The sequence below is a fragment of the Gymnoscopelus microlampas genome, assembly GCF_963454915.1.
Source record: "Gymnoscopelus microlampas genome assembly, chromosome: 3".
Lineage (NCBI taxonomy): Eukaryota > Metazoa > Chordata > Actinopteri > Myctophiformes > Myctophidae > Gymnoscopelus > Gymnoscopelus microlampas.
In genome coordinates, this window is record NC_139940.1 from 14,532,420 (window position 1) to 14,550,199 (window position 17,780).

Consider the following 17,780-nt stretch of genomic DNA (forward strand, 5'->3'; position numbering starts at 1 on the left):
GAGGATGGTCCCTCTCAACTCTGACTTGGACAGAGACAGCCATATAGACAGATGAATGTGTAAATTCACATTTTAAAACAGGTAGATAGTTGTTCAGAACTATGTGCTCACACTGTTCATTTGTTTGTTGTTGTGTAAGTTGATTATTAAGGCCTGGTCTCAGAAAACAAAACAAAAACATGTGCTGACTCTTTATTTTAGTCGTATGACACAGCTGTTTGACAAAGTCTAAATTATCCTTTAAGTAACCCCCCTGCCTACCCCCCACTCCCTGTCAACTCAACGACAGACTCACTCGCTGTCACCTACAGTGCAGTAAAGGCCAAAAAGGAGGTTTGTTTCTAACTTGCATGGCAAACGGTGTCCATAGTTTTGCCTTTTTGTGTGACCTGTATATCTGCCACTTCTGAAAACTAACTGCCGATTGTACATTGTTCGTTTCCTTTTGTCAGTGGTTTAAAAGGACCTGTGTATATTGCATCTCTGATCTGGTAATGATTGCATAGCAATGCAATGATGCTCAAGAGTTTGCCAAAATTGTTAAAATTCACTTGCTTTTGAGAGAAAAAGAATACAACTCAGTGAACATTAATTGCTCCAATAATATATTGTCAGCAAATATAGTACTGTATGAGTAGAACCATAGTACACCTTCGTCAGACTATGCTCCTGAAAAATGTGTTTATAGGTTGTTAAATGTTTTTTCTTTTTCTTTTTGAGGGGGGAGCGTTAGATCTTACTGAAGAGATCATTTTCCTCTCTTAAGACTTAAGGAATTTTGAGGTGACAAAATTGTAAAAATGGAAAACCCTACATGTAAATTGCATTTATGAAGAAAGAAAGAGGTCAATAAGAATGATCTAATGATATTGTACAGTAATATTATTAGGTAATTAACTTGATTATGCAGTGAGAGATGCAAATGGAATTGTGAGAATTCTTAAAAATGCATGCTTACCACTTTTGCTGATGCCAATAAAGAAATCATCAACAGAACTCTGCTGTGACTTTTTCATACCAGTGATTCTCAACTGTTATGCTCCGAGAGTTGATTTTACATTAGCAATGAACTCGATCTGACTGGACTAAACCCCAGCAGGCTTGTCTTGAGTTAGATATACCATGGCCATAAGCCTCCATAGCCATTTAGCCTGACATGATACTGACCATGATATTGGACATGATACTGACCTCATACTGACCATGACACTGACCATGATATTGGACATGATACTGACCTCATACTGACCATGATATTGGACATGATACTGACCTCATACTGACCCTGATACTGACATGATACTGACCACCATGATACTGACATGATACAAATATATTGGGAAATAAATGCATTTGGAAATAAATACAATAAATAAATCTACATGTATTTCTTTATTTTTTAAATATGGCAGCTCCGGCCCGCCATATCATTCATGTGCATGGTGACACATTAAATACAGTACAATACATAAAAGACATGTACATTAAGTAGCTGAATTGCCAATAATTAACAAGAGATTTTTGGGAACACTTACTGTACATATAAAACATACAGTCAGTACCAATAACTTACAATGACACACATGACTTTACTGTACACTTCACATATCTCTGCTGTCGGGCAGAAACCAGCTACAGTATGTCCAAAATATTAACTTTTCAGGATTTTTTTTTTTTTTTACAATACTGCCTCATCAAAGTTGGTAGGTGTAAATAAAAACTGTAAAGTTGAAAAATGTAGTTGGTTGCTGGTTTCTGACGACAGCGACGATGTGATTCATTTGAAAAACACCAGAACTTCTTACAGACTGATAAAAAAATAAATACACACAAATCATGGGATTTTCAACCACTTTCAACCTGGCCTCCCTTTTTGGGCACGCCATTATAGTAAAAAAAATCCAAAATGTTCCTACAATTTTCATATATAGTAAAAATAGTAGAATCTTCAAGTTGTGAGCTTGTAGATCGGCTATTATCACTATTCGACATACGATAAAGTACACTGGCATGACCAGGCTAAAACACAAATGATTTCGCTCTGACAGATTCATCTGGTTTCCAGGCTAGGTAATATAGGGTTAAAGTGGTTAACCCATTAAAACCGCGAAAGCATCTGTGTCATTTAAAAAGAAAATTGCGAACATGTATATCTGCTATTTTTGAACATTTTTGAAAAATCTTGAAAGTGTGAGAACTACTGATTTAGAAGGCATTTGTGGAATCGGCCTCAGGTCTTAATGGGTAGTAAAACGTTTTTAAAAATTACACAAGTTGACATAAAGATGAATCAGTGAATGTGAAATCCAACTCTGCAGGGACCCAGAGTACAGCAGTTTTTACCCAAGCAGTCTGATCTGAGATTCATTTAGATCTGGGACAGCAGGTGAACACAAGCAATAAACAAGTAGCATAGCGCTGCTGTCGGTCACAAACTGTTTCTTTCTTTTTCTAAAATCAGCTCCTTCCTGCTGATTAATCTCATAACATAAGCTGGTAGAAGAAAATCACAGTGACGACCAGGAAGACCATGAACATCCAAAAGGAACCTGTAAAACACATAAAACACATGGGAACAGTTGGTATTGATATATAGTACTGTAACTGTCCAAGAAGGAGAGACAGTGGTTTCAGTTATAATTATAAATATGGTTTGTTGAAGTAAAATTCATGCACACACTGGGTTAAAAAGATTCATTTCATTATGAATAATAATTAGTACTAAAAGTTACAATAAATATATTAAAAACGTCTATAGTACAAGGGTTAAGGTAAAAAATTCTGTGCCCATTGCTTATAGGGTTTGTGGTAATTGGGCACAGAGTCACATGATCAGAGTGAATCTGTCATCAGTCAAACGCAAGCTGAGCTGATCCAGAGAGGTCACATTTAAGAAACTCCAGAGAGAAAGAGAAACATATTGCCAAAGTTCTGCACATGGTTCAAGAGGCGCACACGGTAAATGCTTATTGTATTTGTGCCTTTCATTGATTTACGTGTCTATTTGTTATGTATTATTGTAATGTACAAGTTAAACTTTGTTTGAGAGACTTCAGTGAAACATGGCAATAATTGGATGCACCTGTGTGGACTTAATAATCAACAGGACTGCTTCACAATGACTGTGGACTGAAAAAATGTATGTTTATTTCTTTTATATAGTTTTCACGTGTCTTGTATGGTGTCTGTTGGGAGGAGTGTGGAGAGTTTTGATGGAATAAATACCAGAAAAGACATCTGTATGATGCGTGGACATTTGTTTAACCTGGGGAAGCTACAAGTACAGATTTTCAAAGAGGGGGATGCAGCCTCTAGTGGGTCTACCAGGGGATGCAAATGTAAAGGTAAGGGTAATACAAAGTTATATCAATTTTCTTTTCATTTTAATTCAAATTCATAACATGTCATTATTGCCAAAATGTTAACAATTTCCACATATCCACAAGCGAATGTGACACATTGTGAATTTAGGTTTTTTTTTCTTTTTTTTTTCTTATATGCAATTTCGCAACGGGTTGAATACTGACTTGGTGGTAGAAGTGTAGTTCAACAACAAGCCACATTTTGTGAGTTTGCTCTCATGTTAATGCTATTGAAGGGTACAGCTGAATGTGGTACACACACAATAGGTGTGCCATTGAGCAAGCATTGACAATACTATTGATTAATGCTTGCTCAGTATAAGCTCACTGCTTAAAGTTAATCACCCTTGTATACTTGTTAACCACTAGCAGTGTTTCCCAAACAATGGGCCCTGACATGTTTTTGTGGGTCTTCATTTTCTTTAAAAAAGAAAAGAAACAAAAAAGATTCCAATTGTCTTGTTTTTTTGTTTTCTATTTTTGCTATTCTTGAAATAGGGCATAAGTGATTAATTCATGATGTATTTTTGTAAGTTTGGATCCCAGGGGATCTTTTGTGTCTTGAGCTGAAAATGCTTGGGAATTAACCCCTACTCAAGAGCAGTTGTTCTCAAACTTTTTCATGTCAAGGACCACCAAATTAATACATATTAATCCACCGACCCCCATTTGAAAAGATATACCTGGGACCTGCCATAAGAGATTTTTTAAATCTATAGCAGTGATTCTGAACCATTTTAATTTAAAGGGCCCCCCCATTTGATATCCATTAGGCCATGGACTCGCATTTGATGATGGCATTTTATATCCCCGGGAGCCCAATCTACACTGTAAAACCAGTGTTAATTTAACTCAGAGTTGTACAATCTCGGTGTACAGACCCATAAGAGTCCATTTGGTTCCTAACTATCAATCATTTAGCTGGGGACCCCCTGGAACCCCCCACTTTGGGAACCCCTGCTCTAGAGGGCAGGGCAGGGAAGGTGATTTGAAAACAAACCTGGCTCTGGTTTTTCTACTGTCAGACTGATGGACACTGTTGTTTCCAGGGCGGGGTGGGACACCCTGCAGATGACAGTGGTCCCAGGGGGGAAGCTGGAAGGAGGCAGGGTGAGATGGGAGGACAGAGACATGGTCCCATCGCCATGCTGCCGGTGGCTAGAGAGAGAGCCCTGATCTGCTAGGACTAAAGGCTCTGTGTCTTCCGGAGAGAGGGATAACCACTCCACCTAAAAAGGTAGAGAGGAAACAAGAAAATGCGTTTAGAATTCAGGTAATTTTGATTCAGCACAGTCAGCGCACCGTAACCAAATGAACCCTACATACTTGGTTGACTGGAGGGAGTCTATACTAGCTAGGCCATAGGCCCCCACCTTTTTCCCTCTACACCAAACTTCTTTGCCGAAAATAGCCGATCTACAAGCTCTCAAGATCTGATGATTTGCCAAATGGGTTCATATGGTTAAAGGGTAGTATTCGTATTACCGGTCTTTACCAGCAGATTTACCAGCAGATGGGCATCCACACTGGCACCCTTTCTCTCCACTTGCACTGATCAAGTGCCATTTTCAAACAAAATGTCAATGAATGTGTTATAATGTGCTGTATTTGTCATTTGAATTAGCATTGCACATTCTTCTTTTAGACTTAGCCATAAATATACACTTTCATTCCTACTTCATGTAGATCATAAAGATAGATTGTAAGATTACAGCTGTACTGTGCCCAGCAGACCTGTTGAAAGAGAGAGTTATGTCATTTGTTTGATCTCGTTCCTGTTTGGAACCATTAGTCGCCCCATGGCAAGCGTTACTTCCACATCCTTCTTGTTATCTCTGAGCACACTGAAACAAATTCCAAATCTACTGTTAGTTGGTTTTGCCAATACATAATTGGATATAGAATATTATATGAATATTGTGTTTTTAAAATGGGAGTCTATTGGAGTGTTGTAACTTTCTCTCTCATAGCTCTGGTGCCCAGGTGATATTCCAGTGATCCTCGAATGACAGGCGAAAATAGCAGATCTACAAGCTCACAGCTTGTAGATTGGATATTTTCACCACAAATAGATAAGTGGTGAAGATAACACTTCTGTAGCAGCATGTCAGACAAACCGGAATGGAGGGAAGACTACTGCATGCATAGTGGTTCTATTATATAGCTTGTGATATGGATACTGAAGAATGAACAGTGAAGTGTCAAAACCTGAGCTTCTGTTCATGTTAATTGTTTACATACAGTATCAGTGTTGATGTGATATACAGTAGACCATTGGTTCTCAAAGTGGGGTCCGGGGACCCCCAGGGGTACTTGAGGGGGTTCCAGGGGGTCCCCAGCTAAACGATGGGTAGGAACCAAATGGACCCTTATGGGTCTGTAACTCTGAGAGTGTACAAATGGAACCAAATGGACCCTAACGGGTCCATTTGGTTCCATTTGTACACTCAGAGTTAAATCTATCATTAATTTTACAATATAAATTGGGGTCCCAGGCATATAAATGCCATTAAATGGGGGTCCGTACTCCGTAGCCCTAATGCATGTCAAACTGGGGGTCCTTCAAATTAAAATGGTTGAGAATCACTGCTAGAGCCGTAAAAAAATCTTCTCTTATGGGGGTCCCTGGCATATCTTTTGAAATGGGGGTCCGCGGGCTAATAAGTGTCAATTTGGGGGTCCTTGACATGGAAAAGTTTGAGAACCACTGCAGTAGACAAATGTACATGATTATAGTATGTTATTTATGCTGGTATACAGATGGTTACAACAGCACAAGCATAGTGAATAATGAAGCAATCAAAGTAAGTGATATGTTTTGGTTAAAACACTATATTCTGATAGTAATCATTGCTATAGAGTGTTCCGTAACAGTAGCAGAGTCTCCCCATCTCTCCAGCTCTTTAATAAACAGAAGATATTTTTTTAGGTAGGTGGCAGAGTTTCTGCCAATCAGGAGCAAGTACACATGTATCAGCTTCATTTCTAAAGTGGTCCAGTTCCAATTTTGTCTGCTCATTTCTTTGTCATCACTTCTAATTTCACTTGTTTAATCTGTATCCTGTCTGAGTTCTCTATCCTGACTAGATAGAATTGTTGTTCCGACCTGAAAATGCATTTTCTGTTTAATAAAGAGCTGGAGAGTCATGTGACTGAACAAACACTCCATAGCAATGAGTACTATCAGAATATAGAGCTTTTGAATTTTAATTATTATTTTAACCAAAGAAAAACACTTTTCTTTGGTTCTAAAAAACTTTTCTAAGAAAATCACCCTTTGAGATGCAACGTTAATGGAACTTTAACGAAAAACTAAAGGCTCCCTAGGGTTCATTGTGTTGGATTACTGTACGTATCTCAAGCAAGTTTCAAGTCTCTGCAAGTTGATTTTCATATCACACTGAAATGAACAGAATATAACAAGGAATATTTTCACCAGGTCTTGTGCAGCGGTAAATAGCATGGCAATGGTAAATAGCATGGCACTGAAAAATAATTCTACAACATGAAAAACCAAGGCAGCTGCAGACAGACCTGAGCATCCAGTGGGTAATAATTCTTGCAGTGACAGCTCAGTTTCTGGGGCAATTCAGACTGAAATACCAGCTTCTCCTCTGAGAGTGAAACATGGGGTGGCTCTGAAAGGAAAAGCAAACAAGCCAGTGGAGGGAACAGAAAGGGAGAGGAGTGTTATTATGGATTAACGAATTTCCATGTTTTCATTTAATATTAAAGTACACAATTAGGCATCACTTGCTTAGATTGACCAGTTTTGGAACTAGAGCTTATAGAAGTGTGTTTCTGTAAACTGATAAATCGGCTGTACTTTGGATTGTATTTTGATCTGAAAAAGTTGTAAGACTTTGTAAAACTTTAACATGTAAAACTTTAAACTTGATTTCTCAGACCTTACATTTTCAGTAAAACATACTTTATAAATTGTAGTTTCAAAATGGTTTGGTCTTGCCTGGATCCAAACCATCCACTGAGTAGATTGCTTCTCTCTTCAGTCTGTACTAGGTTTTGTCAATCTAAGCAGGTGATATTTCATATCATATGCAGTAGCATTCCACTTCGCCTCGAGGAGGGTGTCTGTTGCAAGACCCTGAAAACACCCAGTGACTCCAGGTACAGTAACAACACTGATGATGTGTCCAAGTTTGTGCATCAGTTGATGTTTTATTAACATAAAACTCTGGGAGCGGGTGTACCAGTGACAACCAGGAACAGACTGGGTGACGACCACGAAGAGTGTAGTGACATCTGGAGAGACAGAGGACTGCCGGAGAGACGGCGACCCGGGGTGGAGAGGGTTGGCAGCCCAATCCACGTCTTCCGTGAGGAAGAACCAAAAGCTACAGGCTGCGGTAAAAACTGCAGGGTTTAATCCATCAAGGAAGAGTGAGATGTTTGTGCCCAGCAACGACGACGACACAACGCACAGAAAATCCCCTACTTCTGGTCAGACGAAGGAGGAACCAGGCTCGGCGGCAACCCACAGTGCCTAGAGCCTCCTAGTGTCGCCAACACCAGCTGCAACATCTCAACTAACCTGGCCTGGCATCGGCCGGACTGATGGGCTGGATTCACAAATGCCATGTGTGAGTGGATCCGCGTTGTTCTAACCCCTAATTTGCACTGTCTCTAACTACCCCCAAGAGACAGTGGAGGCAGTAGCATGCCAACGTGGACACAGGCCGGGGTCTGATCAGCCTCAGCCGGGTTGCCTGGAGGAGGGTGTGTGTTGCCAGACCCGAAACACCCAGTGACTCGAGGTAACAACACTGATGAAGTGTCCAAGTTTGTGCATCAGTTTATGTTTTGTTTTATTAACATATCTTTTGAAAAGAATGTGAAAAATCTCTGGAAATTCAGGGAAAAATTACCTATAAAACGGTTGCAAGACCCAAAGTGGGTCATGACTGTTTGTGAAACACTGCTGTAGGCAGCAAGGATTTAGGTCATGCTATATTTTGTCAGCATTTCACCGAGTTGTATATAACACTACACAAAAGTGTCCCCCTGATGACATCACCGGGAAGGAAATATATCCATTAACCACATGAACCCTAGCGTCCCTATTATGTGGAAAGGGAAACATTCTGCAAAAATAGCAGATCTGCCAAGCTCACAAAGCGTTGCAAGGCGTAGATCTGCTATTTTTGGCAAACAGGTTTGATGTAGAGAGAAATAGGTAGTCCTAGTACAGAGACCTGGGGGACCCCGGTAAACAACGTTTATAGGTAGGTATGGTTTTTCAGAGAATACACATACATAGAGAACATGTTTAGAGAAAGACTCACGTATAACCTGCAGTTGTACGACCTGCTGGGCATGGAACAAGCCCACGGTGACTGTACAGATGTAGGCGCCCTCATCTAGCACCCTCAGCTTCGTCAGAGTCACAGACGCATTACCGGTCTTTACCAGCAGATGGGCATCCACACTGGCACCCTTTCTCTCCACTTGCACTGATCAAAGACATGGAAATGGGTCATCACATTTGACAAGGACACACACACACACACACACACACACACACACACACACACACACACACATTGCTATACTTGTGAGGACATCAACATTTAAGGACAGTTATTTTATGCTTGAAATATAAAGTTCAATGCATGAAAGGGTGCAGTCACACCAAACTTTGATTCTGCCTATGCAGCAGATTCTGCCAATGCTTTTCAATGGGAAAATTGCCAATGCATTGAAAAGCATTGGCAGAATCCGCCGCATAGGCAGAATCAAAGTTCGGTGTGACTGCACCCTAACACCGAAAATAGTCTATGCTATTTTCAGTGTACGACACCGGCATGCAACAACAGTAAGTATAAATCAGGCATAACTCGAACCCTAACTAGGGGATGCTCATAGGTAACTCCACCTGAGTGAGTTCCTCTGACCACAGAGGAACGCAACCACAACACAGTGGAATACTCTACCAACAGCCCTGAAAGTTTTTACTTCCCCATTGAGATTTAAGGCTGACCTAAAAGCATGGCTCCATGAACATTCAAATTGGACTAAATTCGTTCCCCGGCTGGCCTTCCCCCAGGGTTGTTAACGGCTCTCTCCCTGTGAGTGACATCCTCTCTGCACCATATACCAGGCCTCCCACTCCCTTTTATGTCACACTATCAAGAATTGAATCTGTATATTTAGATTTTGTATTTGTATTAGTTGTTTCTGTCCAGTTGTTTGAGTGTTGAATGTTTAATGGACCTCAATGGAAACAAGCCTCTGGCTTTTTATGTCATCCATTTGGTACTCTGACAACATACATCACTCAGGTACTCTGACAACGGGTACAGCAACGGGTACAGCAGCACCAACTGGGTGGGGAATGAATTCCCAACTTGTATCGTTACCGACTTGTGTTGTTCCTTAAGGTCTAGTAGCACACGCACACGCACACATGCTTACTCTGTGTTCTATTCTCTGTATCTGGGATCCCTGTCGTCATCTCCAACACTCTCCTCCCACTTCCTCTGTGCTGAACCCGCCACTCCACAGCCACATCCTTCTCTGGGGACCCTTTCTGCTGCCTAAAGCCACAGTTGAGGAGGATATCGCCCCCTAGAGGGCCGGAAACAGACTTAGTACCGGAAAACACCAGGAATACCACTGAAAGAAGGAGAGAAAAGAAAGAACGATAAATTAAAACAGAGAGGGGGCATAAAAAGAGTAATGAGAAGAACATGTGTGAGGATCCTGTGTGATAAATCAATACAGGTGCTCAAAATATATCAAATCTTTCTGAAAAATACAAAATAAAATAAATCTGCGCTTGCACGCGTCCGGGCTCAAAGGCCGGTGATGTTGGTCGGTCAGTCCATCCGTTCGTCCATCTACTGACTGGTTTGCCATGGAATTTACTGTGCATCTTCATTTAATCACTTAAACCCTATGTACTTGTATGTCAAATAGCGAAAACAGCTGATCTACAAGTTCACCACACATTGCGCTGTGATGTGTTGTGAGCTTGAAGCTGCTATTTTTGCTTTGCCTAATGTTTGCCTATTCTGACATTCCCAGGATAGGGACACTTAAGGTTCATGTGCTTAATGGATCCTACTGATTTTGGTGACCCCATGGTCTTAGCTCTAACACAGCTGCCCATAAGTCTTTAAAAGATATTTCACTATTACTTTTTTTCTATCGATTAGTCACCCCATGGACTTGAATTAATGGATATTTTTTTGTTTTTTTCACATTCCTAAGCCAATAATTTGATGACCAGCAGACCGGTAGGCAGCGGTTCCGGTAGGAGAGACAAAGAGTTTCCTTTGTGTCTGTGAACTATCCCTTAACATACTGATTTTAGTGTCCCTGTGGCGTTTATCGTACTTTATTTCGTTGCACTTCAATGCGGCTGCTGTTCTTTATAATGTTTTAATCATACAACATATTACCTTCCCATAACTATCTTAAAATGTCCATTTCCCTCATTTTTAACCTGTCTAAGTGTCGGGCTCTAGGGATGCCAGTTGGATCAAACAACTTTTGGTTTAGCTATCGGACCTTTTGGACGGTTGTATTGTAAAGAATGATACAAAGAGACCAGGGATTTTAAGCACACTGATCTCACCCTCAGTCAGCAGAGAACCTGATGGGCTGAGAGGCAGGCCCAGCTTGGTCTGCATCAGTGGCGGGACCTCTGGCTGGTCCTTCTCAACCGCCAAGGTCTGCAGGACCAAGGTGGTGCTGAGCCCGCCCCCTTCAATATGCAGGGAGCTGATGAAATAGGCCGGTCCGCTGCTATCCTGGGTGCCGTCATGGGGGAAATAACGACTGATTTCGCACATCACTTCCTGGTCGTTGCAGTCTGCATGTATCAACAGGTCTCCATCGGGGATCTCAGGAGACGACACTGTCATAGAGGGAGGAAGTTCTGTAAAGCAGTGACTCACAACTTTGTACATTTCAAGGACCCCCAGTTTTGATATGGACCCCAATATACACTGTCAAATCCCCAGTGTTAATTTCGCTCTGAGAGTGTACAAACATGTGTCCATTTGTTTCAATTTGTGTGCCCGTTGTTCATAATTCTACCACTGTATTTGTTGTTGGATGTTTTTACAGTCCAAATAAACTAAGCTATATATATATATATATATATATATATATATATATATATATATATATATATATATATATATATATATATATATATATATATATATATATATATATATATATATATATATATATAAAAAACGTAAAAACTCCTTTGAGCTTAGCTTAGTTTATTTGGACTGTAAAAACATCCAACAACAAATACAGTGGTAGAATTATGAACAACGGGCACACAAATTGAAACAAATGTGTGTGTGTGTGTATATATACTGTATATATATATATATATACACACACACACATATTCCTGCAAATAACCGCCATCAGATTGAAAATTGCCTAGCCTTAATAATCCCCTCATGAGGACTGATAATGGTGCATCTTCAAAAAACAGAACCATACAAAGCATATTTGAAAACAAAAAGTTAATCTAAGGAGCAACTGTGTACTTGAATCTGCAGTGTGTGTGTGTGTGTGTGCGTGTGTGTGTGTGTATATATATATATATATATATATATATATATATATATATGGACCATTCTACCGAATTGATTGAAATTGCAGTCCAACAATGAAAACAATATTTTAAAAAACAATTAAGTAGTCAGACCTTACATGTGTACTAATATCATCTTATGATCTATTTAATCACAATACATTAATTGAGTGGCTGTCCCAACCCCTTTTCTTTAAATTAAAAAACATTATATAAAAAAAGCTGTCCCATGTTTTCATGTCACTACCGAAACATAATGAGTTTTAGTCCATAGGTGGAGCCTGGTTTTAGCCACACTCCCACACTTTCCACCAAGAAATGACATAGACTTCCTGTTCATCATGGCCACCTGGTGAGTAGCTAGTTTACTTGAGTCAGAAGTAAATGTCTTCCAAAGTCTGAAAATCAGTGTGTATTTTTAAGGATTGTCACTACCGAACACATCATTTCTGCAATTATAAACTCCTTTTGGGTTTTACTTCAAATGTGATGTTTTTTTATCCATGTACTACTGCTCAAAGCTGTGTTTGCAAGCCATGTCTTGCCTAGCATTGTTGAGTTAATCTAAAAACTAGCTAAAATTGTCACTACCAAAACAGTCACTACCGAAACATTATGCTCAAGTTTCGGTAGTGACATCATTGTTTCGGTAGTGACAAAATTGGATGTTCATGCTTTTGAGACATTATTAAAGTAAGTTTTTCAAACATGTACATAATTGTAACATGTAGGCTACATTCTATTTCATCATGTGGTTTTGCAGGGAGAGATAAAACACCTAAATGCCAAAACAAAATGTAAAAAGTGGGGCAGAGGGAGACAGGCAAAGGAGATAGAGAAATTTTGTTGGGCTTCCACACGACCTCGCACCGAAGGTGATCAGACAGTAGTTATTAACTTGAAGAGCTTGAGCAAAGTTGCAGAAGACCTACGCTGTGACACACAGGCTAACGTCTCATGTATAGGAAGTCACTCCAACACACCTCAAGTACATCAGGGACTGGAGTCACATGGTGGTACCTGTGGCTCATGAAGACAGAGGACTATGAAAAAGGAATGCATGAGCATTCGATCTTCTCTACTATGAGAAGTAGAGGAGATCAGTGTCACAAAAGCTGTGATACAAAGATGTGGGCTAGAAGTGTTGTCTGTGTGCACCACATATGTGTGTCTGTGTACACGACATATGGTACACTCACAATGTCTTATCGCCTTCCATGAAACATGACCATCCTGCCATTTGTGTTCAACTTCAACCAATTATTTAGTTCCTGAAGGACAACAATCCAAACACCGAAAAACTTCTTCATCAGTGATGGGCCGGCCAATATCAAGGAAATAACCTTCCAGATGGGATTCACTGCTGTGAATTGAAGCTGGTCACAGAAAAGGGCCTGCTTATGCCACCATGCAGCTAACTGCAGAATCACAAGTAGCTAGGGGTACGAGTCCGACAAGCCCACAGCTAAAGCCCTTTATAACACACTCCTACCTCTTAAAGTCAAGCTCATCTACGTGGAAGAGTAACATATATGCAGAATAAGCGCAATCCTTCCAAAAGAGCTGCCCACTAACAAAGGTACACTGAGCATTCATCAACTTATTTGTACTATCCACAATCCATCCACGCTTCTTTTACAGCTGTGAATGGAGGACAGACAATATATGGTACTGTGCACCATGGACACGGTCATCATCTTAATCCATCCACCTGAGAAAGTCACTCAGAGGCATGTCCAAAGAAGCCCATTAGTGTCTAAAGCATTGTTCGAAAAGCCAAATCTGTGAAAATATTGATGCATGTAAATGTTTTAGTCAAGTGTTTCAGTTACAAAATACTTAATTTCAATATTAATTGCAAATATTGTTTGTCCTTCCAAATAAATGTATATGGAAGATGAGACCTATTGTTATTGCTTCAATAATGAATTACTATATTTTATTGATTTTTGATTATATTTCTAACATAAAGCAAACATATTCACTCATAACATTGTTATGAGTGAATATTTAGCTAAAAGAGTTCAGTGACTATGGCATCGCCTTGTAGACAAAATACTATGGTCACTACCGTAACAATACAGTCACTACCGAAACACCAGTTACTTTATGTTGTCAAAAATCAAAGATAGTGAGTTATCAACCAATATTTTATGATAATGATTGGTTAGGTGTATGTGTTATGTCAACAATGAATGTTTAGCAAAAAGAGTTAAGTGACTATGGCACAGCCTTGTAAACAAAATACTATGGTCACTACCGTAACAATACACTCAATACCGAAATAGTGCAGTCACAACCGAAACACCAGTTACTTTGTCAAAAATCAAAGATAGTGAGTTATCAACCAATATTTTATGATAATGATTGGTTAGGTGTATGTGTAATTTCAACTATCATTAATTCTGAAATCAATATAATCAATTTTATACATTTTACAAAGAAATATAGCATTTAATTTTGATAAATCTTAAGAATTCAATGTTAAAAAATCAGTTAGAATATTCATTTTAATGTATTTAATTGGAGAAACCACCTACATTATTTTTTAGAAATAGTCTGTACAGGGGAGGATGAAAAAATAAATGAATACATTCATATAAGTATCTTTATTTAAGGTAATTCTACATGTTTCGGTAGTGACACATTTTGGGAGAGGAAAGATATTCCAAAAGATTATGAAAATACTTGTATTATACTACTATACTATAATTGACTGTACTTTTACTAAATATGTGTCCCTTAGATCTGGTGCAACGTGAATATGGTCAAAGTCTTTCCAAAATAGAATAACAATTTCACACAATTTCCAAATATATATATATATATATATATATATATATATATATATATATATATATATATATATATATATATATATATATATATATATATATATAAAGCTTTTTGGTTAAAAGGTTAAAGGACAAACCTTTGGCCTCAAATAGAAGGGCATCAGGATCAGGGACCGTGGGTGGTATGAATGGAGTCAGAGTATCAGGCGACTGCTCAGGAGTCACCTGCACGTCTCTTAAGACCAGCGTGGCCGGAGTCCGTGTGAATCCAGCTCGCATCCCATCCTGTCCTGCACCTTCCTGCACCAGAGAGCAGGACAGCATCACATCTACTCCCCCCTCACCTGAAACCAGAGGAGTCATTTCAGAAAAGCTATAGGATGGCAAAAAAGAGTAAACATTTAAGCCCTAAAATAACAAAAATAGCTGATCTACAAGCTGATCTACAAGTCTACCATATCTCCTGTTTCTGTAGCATGAGGTGGTTTGATGTACGAGTACATCCCCCAGCCATGATGTACAAGTACACCCCCTGGACACCATGCAAGTATGTCCCAGGGACTTACCCCCCCCTTGATGCTGAGTGACAAGCAGGGAGGCATTGGGCCCTGTCTTAATTGCCTGACCTCCCAATCTCAGGGTGGACACTTCTAACCACAAGGCCACTGAGCTGGTTACCTGACACCACCTTGTGAACTGACAAATAGTTTACCAATAATATGCATCATTCTTTGTTGTTGTAAATAAGCACCATAATCGCTTGACTCCGGGACATTCACACCATAGACTACAGCAGTGATTGTCAAACTTTTTCATGTCAAGGATGCCACTGTATTTGGCCGCGAACCCCTACCCCCATACACAATTTGTGTTATTAAAATGTTTCCTTTTCCAAGTTACAAACTGAAAACACACAAAAAACAGATCTACAAGCTCTTCTAGACTAGAGCTAGATCGTCTATTTTCAAAAAGCTGATGTATAGAGGGTTAAAATAAATGGTTTAACTGATTTTTATGCTATATTAACTCATTTAGCTGGGGACCCCTTGGAACCCCGCCAAGGACCGCTGGGGATCCTCGGATCCCACTTTCAGAACCATTTTAGCTATTCCTTGTTGCTGCAACAATACTTCCCTTGTCTAATTATGTTAGAAAAAATAAATGTGTATAGCCTACTATAAAGTACTACTAAGACTAGCCTATACTACTACTAATAATAATAATAACACAGTATGCGAGGTTGCCATATAGGATACAAACATTTATAATGCCAAATAGGGCTTACAGTATAGTACTTAATACAATGGAACAACATCACTGATGATGCTGAGTATGGTTGGAGGTCCAGCGTTATGATACTGTCAATGATAGCCTATAGCAAAGTTTCTTACCACACACGGATGTCATCAAGTACCCAAACAGGAGAACTTCAAGCATCGTGTAAGCGAAATAGACTGTTTTGCAAAACACTTTCACTTTTGGTTGCTAAAAATAAACCGTCTCACTGTATTGCCAACAATAGTTTTGAATAATGCTTTTAACTCCTCTGCCTTGTGCTACTACCAGTCTGATGGAATAGTTGACAATCAAACTATAAATGTTATAGCTGTGCGTTGCAGATGTAGAGGTTCTGTCAGCCAAAGTGAAACTGCAAGTGTAGGGACACAACATCATCTGAACTGCTCATCCAATGACAGAACAGAGATGTAACAGTCACCTGTTACTAGGTGAGTGGAGTCAGATTGACATTATGAGGGTTAAAGAAAATAAAGAAAAACAGGCACAAACGTTACAACAGCTACTGTTAAATACTAACGTGTACAAGAGTCATCACTTATTGTAGTAAGTGATTATGGACAGGAGGTGGCAGTGTTTCACACATTACTCCTCAGTTTTTGCAGTAAACCCTGGTTCATGTAGGAATAGGTTTGGTGTGACAAATGCTCAGTATGTCACCTCTGGGATTAAAGGTGAAATCATGAATTCCTTCTTCATTGAGGTGATAACATGCAATTTAATTTCATTGTCTCTTACTGTAGGCTGCTACGTGAGATTGTAGATTGGCTGTTTTCTTATTGTGTTTTTTGTTTATTTTGTTTTCACATTTTTGCAAATTTTGGGGATATTTTTGAACATTTTGGCCTACATGCCCCTATGACATGAACCAAAATAGGGACGGCAGGTGTAAACTGGTTAAGCAATAACTCACGAGTCACTACAAGCCAATTCTATTTTCACAATTTGTACGACTAAGGGCACAACCACTTAAACCCTATCTATATCCTTCGTTGACTGGGGTCCCCCGGAGATCCACCAAATCTCTTCACTGAAAATAGCTGATCTACAAGCTTACAACGTATTGCAAATGCAACGCGTTGTGAGCTTGTAGATTGGTACACAGTCTCAAGCTGGTTATAAGTCTGTTCAGGCACAGTTTTGCTCCAGTGTGTAATTCAACTACCTGGAGGAACCCTGTAAACTGCCTGATCCACCAGACAGCCTGAGTATAGTTTTCTTATAATAGCAGGTAGCTTTAAGTTGCTGTACTTTGCTCAAAAGTATCAGTGTTGTATATTTGGTTTAGCTTATAGGACCCTTATATGTGACCCTGGACGATCAACTGTCGTTCTCGGCTAACATCGCATCAGTGACACGGTCCTGCAGATTCCTCCTCTACAACATCAGGAGAATTCGCCCCTTCCTCACGGAGAAGGCAGCCCAGGTGCTCATCCAGGCTCTGGTCATCTCCCGCCTGGACTACTGCAACTCCCTCCTGGCTGGTGCTCCGGCATCTGCCATCAGACCTCTGGAGCTTGTTCAGAAAGCTGCGGCTCGTCTGGTGTTCAACCGCCCCAAGTTCTCTCACACAACTATCCTTCTCCGTTCTCTGCACTGGCTCCCCGTAGCGGCTCGCATTCAGTTTAAAACCCTGGTGCTAGCCTATAGGGCAGTGAAAGGAACAGCTCCTTCTTACCTCCGGGTTTTGGTCAATGCCCACACCCCTGCCCGACCACTCCGGTCTGCCACCTCGGGGCGACTGAC

The 17,780-nt window shown here is 39.9% G+C and overlaps 1 protein-coding gene across 1 annotated transcript; it reads right to left on the bottom strand.

Annotated features, from left to right (window-relative positions):
* Positions 1 to 1,413: 1,413 nt before the first annotated feature.
* Positions 1,414 to 16,365, bottom strand: tapbpl (TAP binding protein like). Its single transcript, XM_084052714.1, has 8 exons — positions 16,130 to 16,365; positions 14,876 to 15,082; positions 10,960 to 11,241; positions 9,795 to 9,995; positions 8,666 to 8,833; positions 6,897 to 7,000; positions 4,363 to 4,591; positions 1,414 to 2,549 (listed from the first exon to the last, which is right to left on the bottom strand). The coding sequence occupies exons 1-8, from the start codon at positions 16,173 to 16,175 to the stop codon at positions 2,482 to 2,484; spliced, it is 1,305 nt and encodes a 434-aa protein (XP_083908840.1). The 5' UTR covers positions 16,176 to 16,365; the 3' UTR covers positions 1,414 to 2,481.
* Positions 16,366 to 17,780: the final 1,415 nt, after the last annotated feature.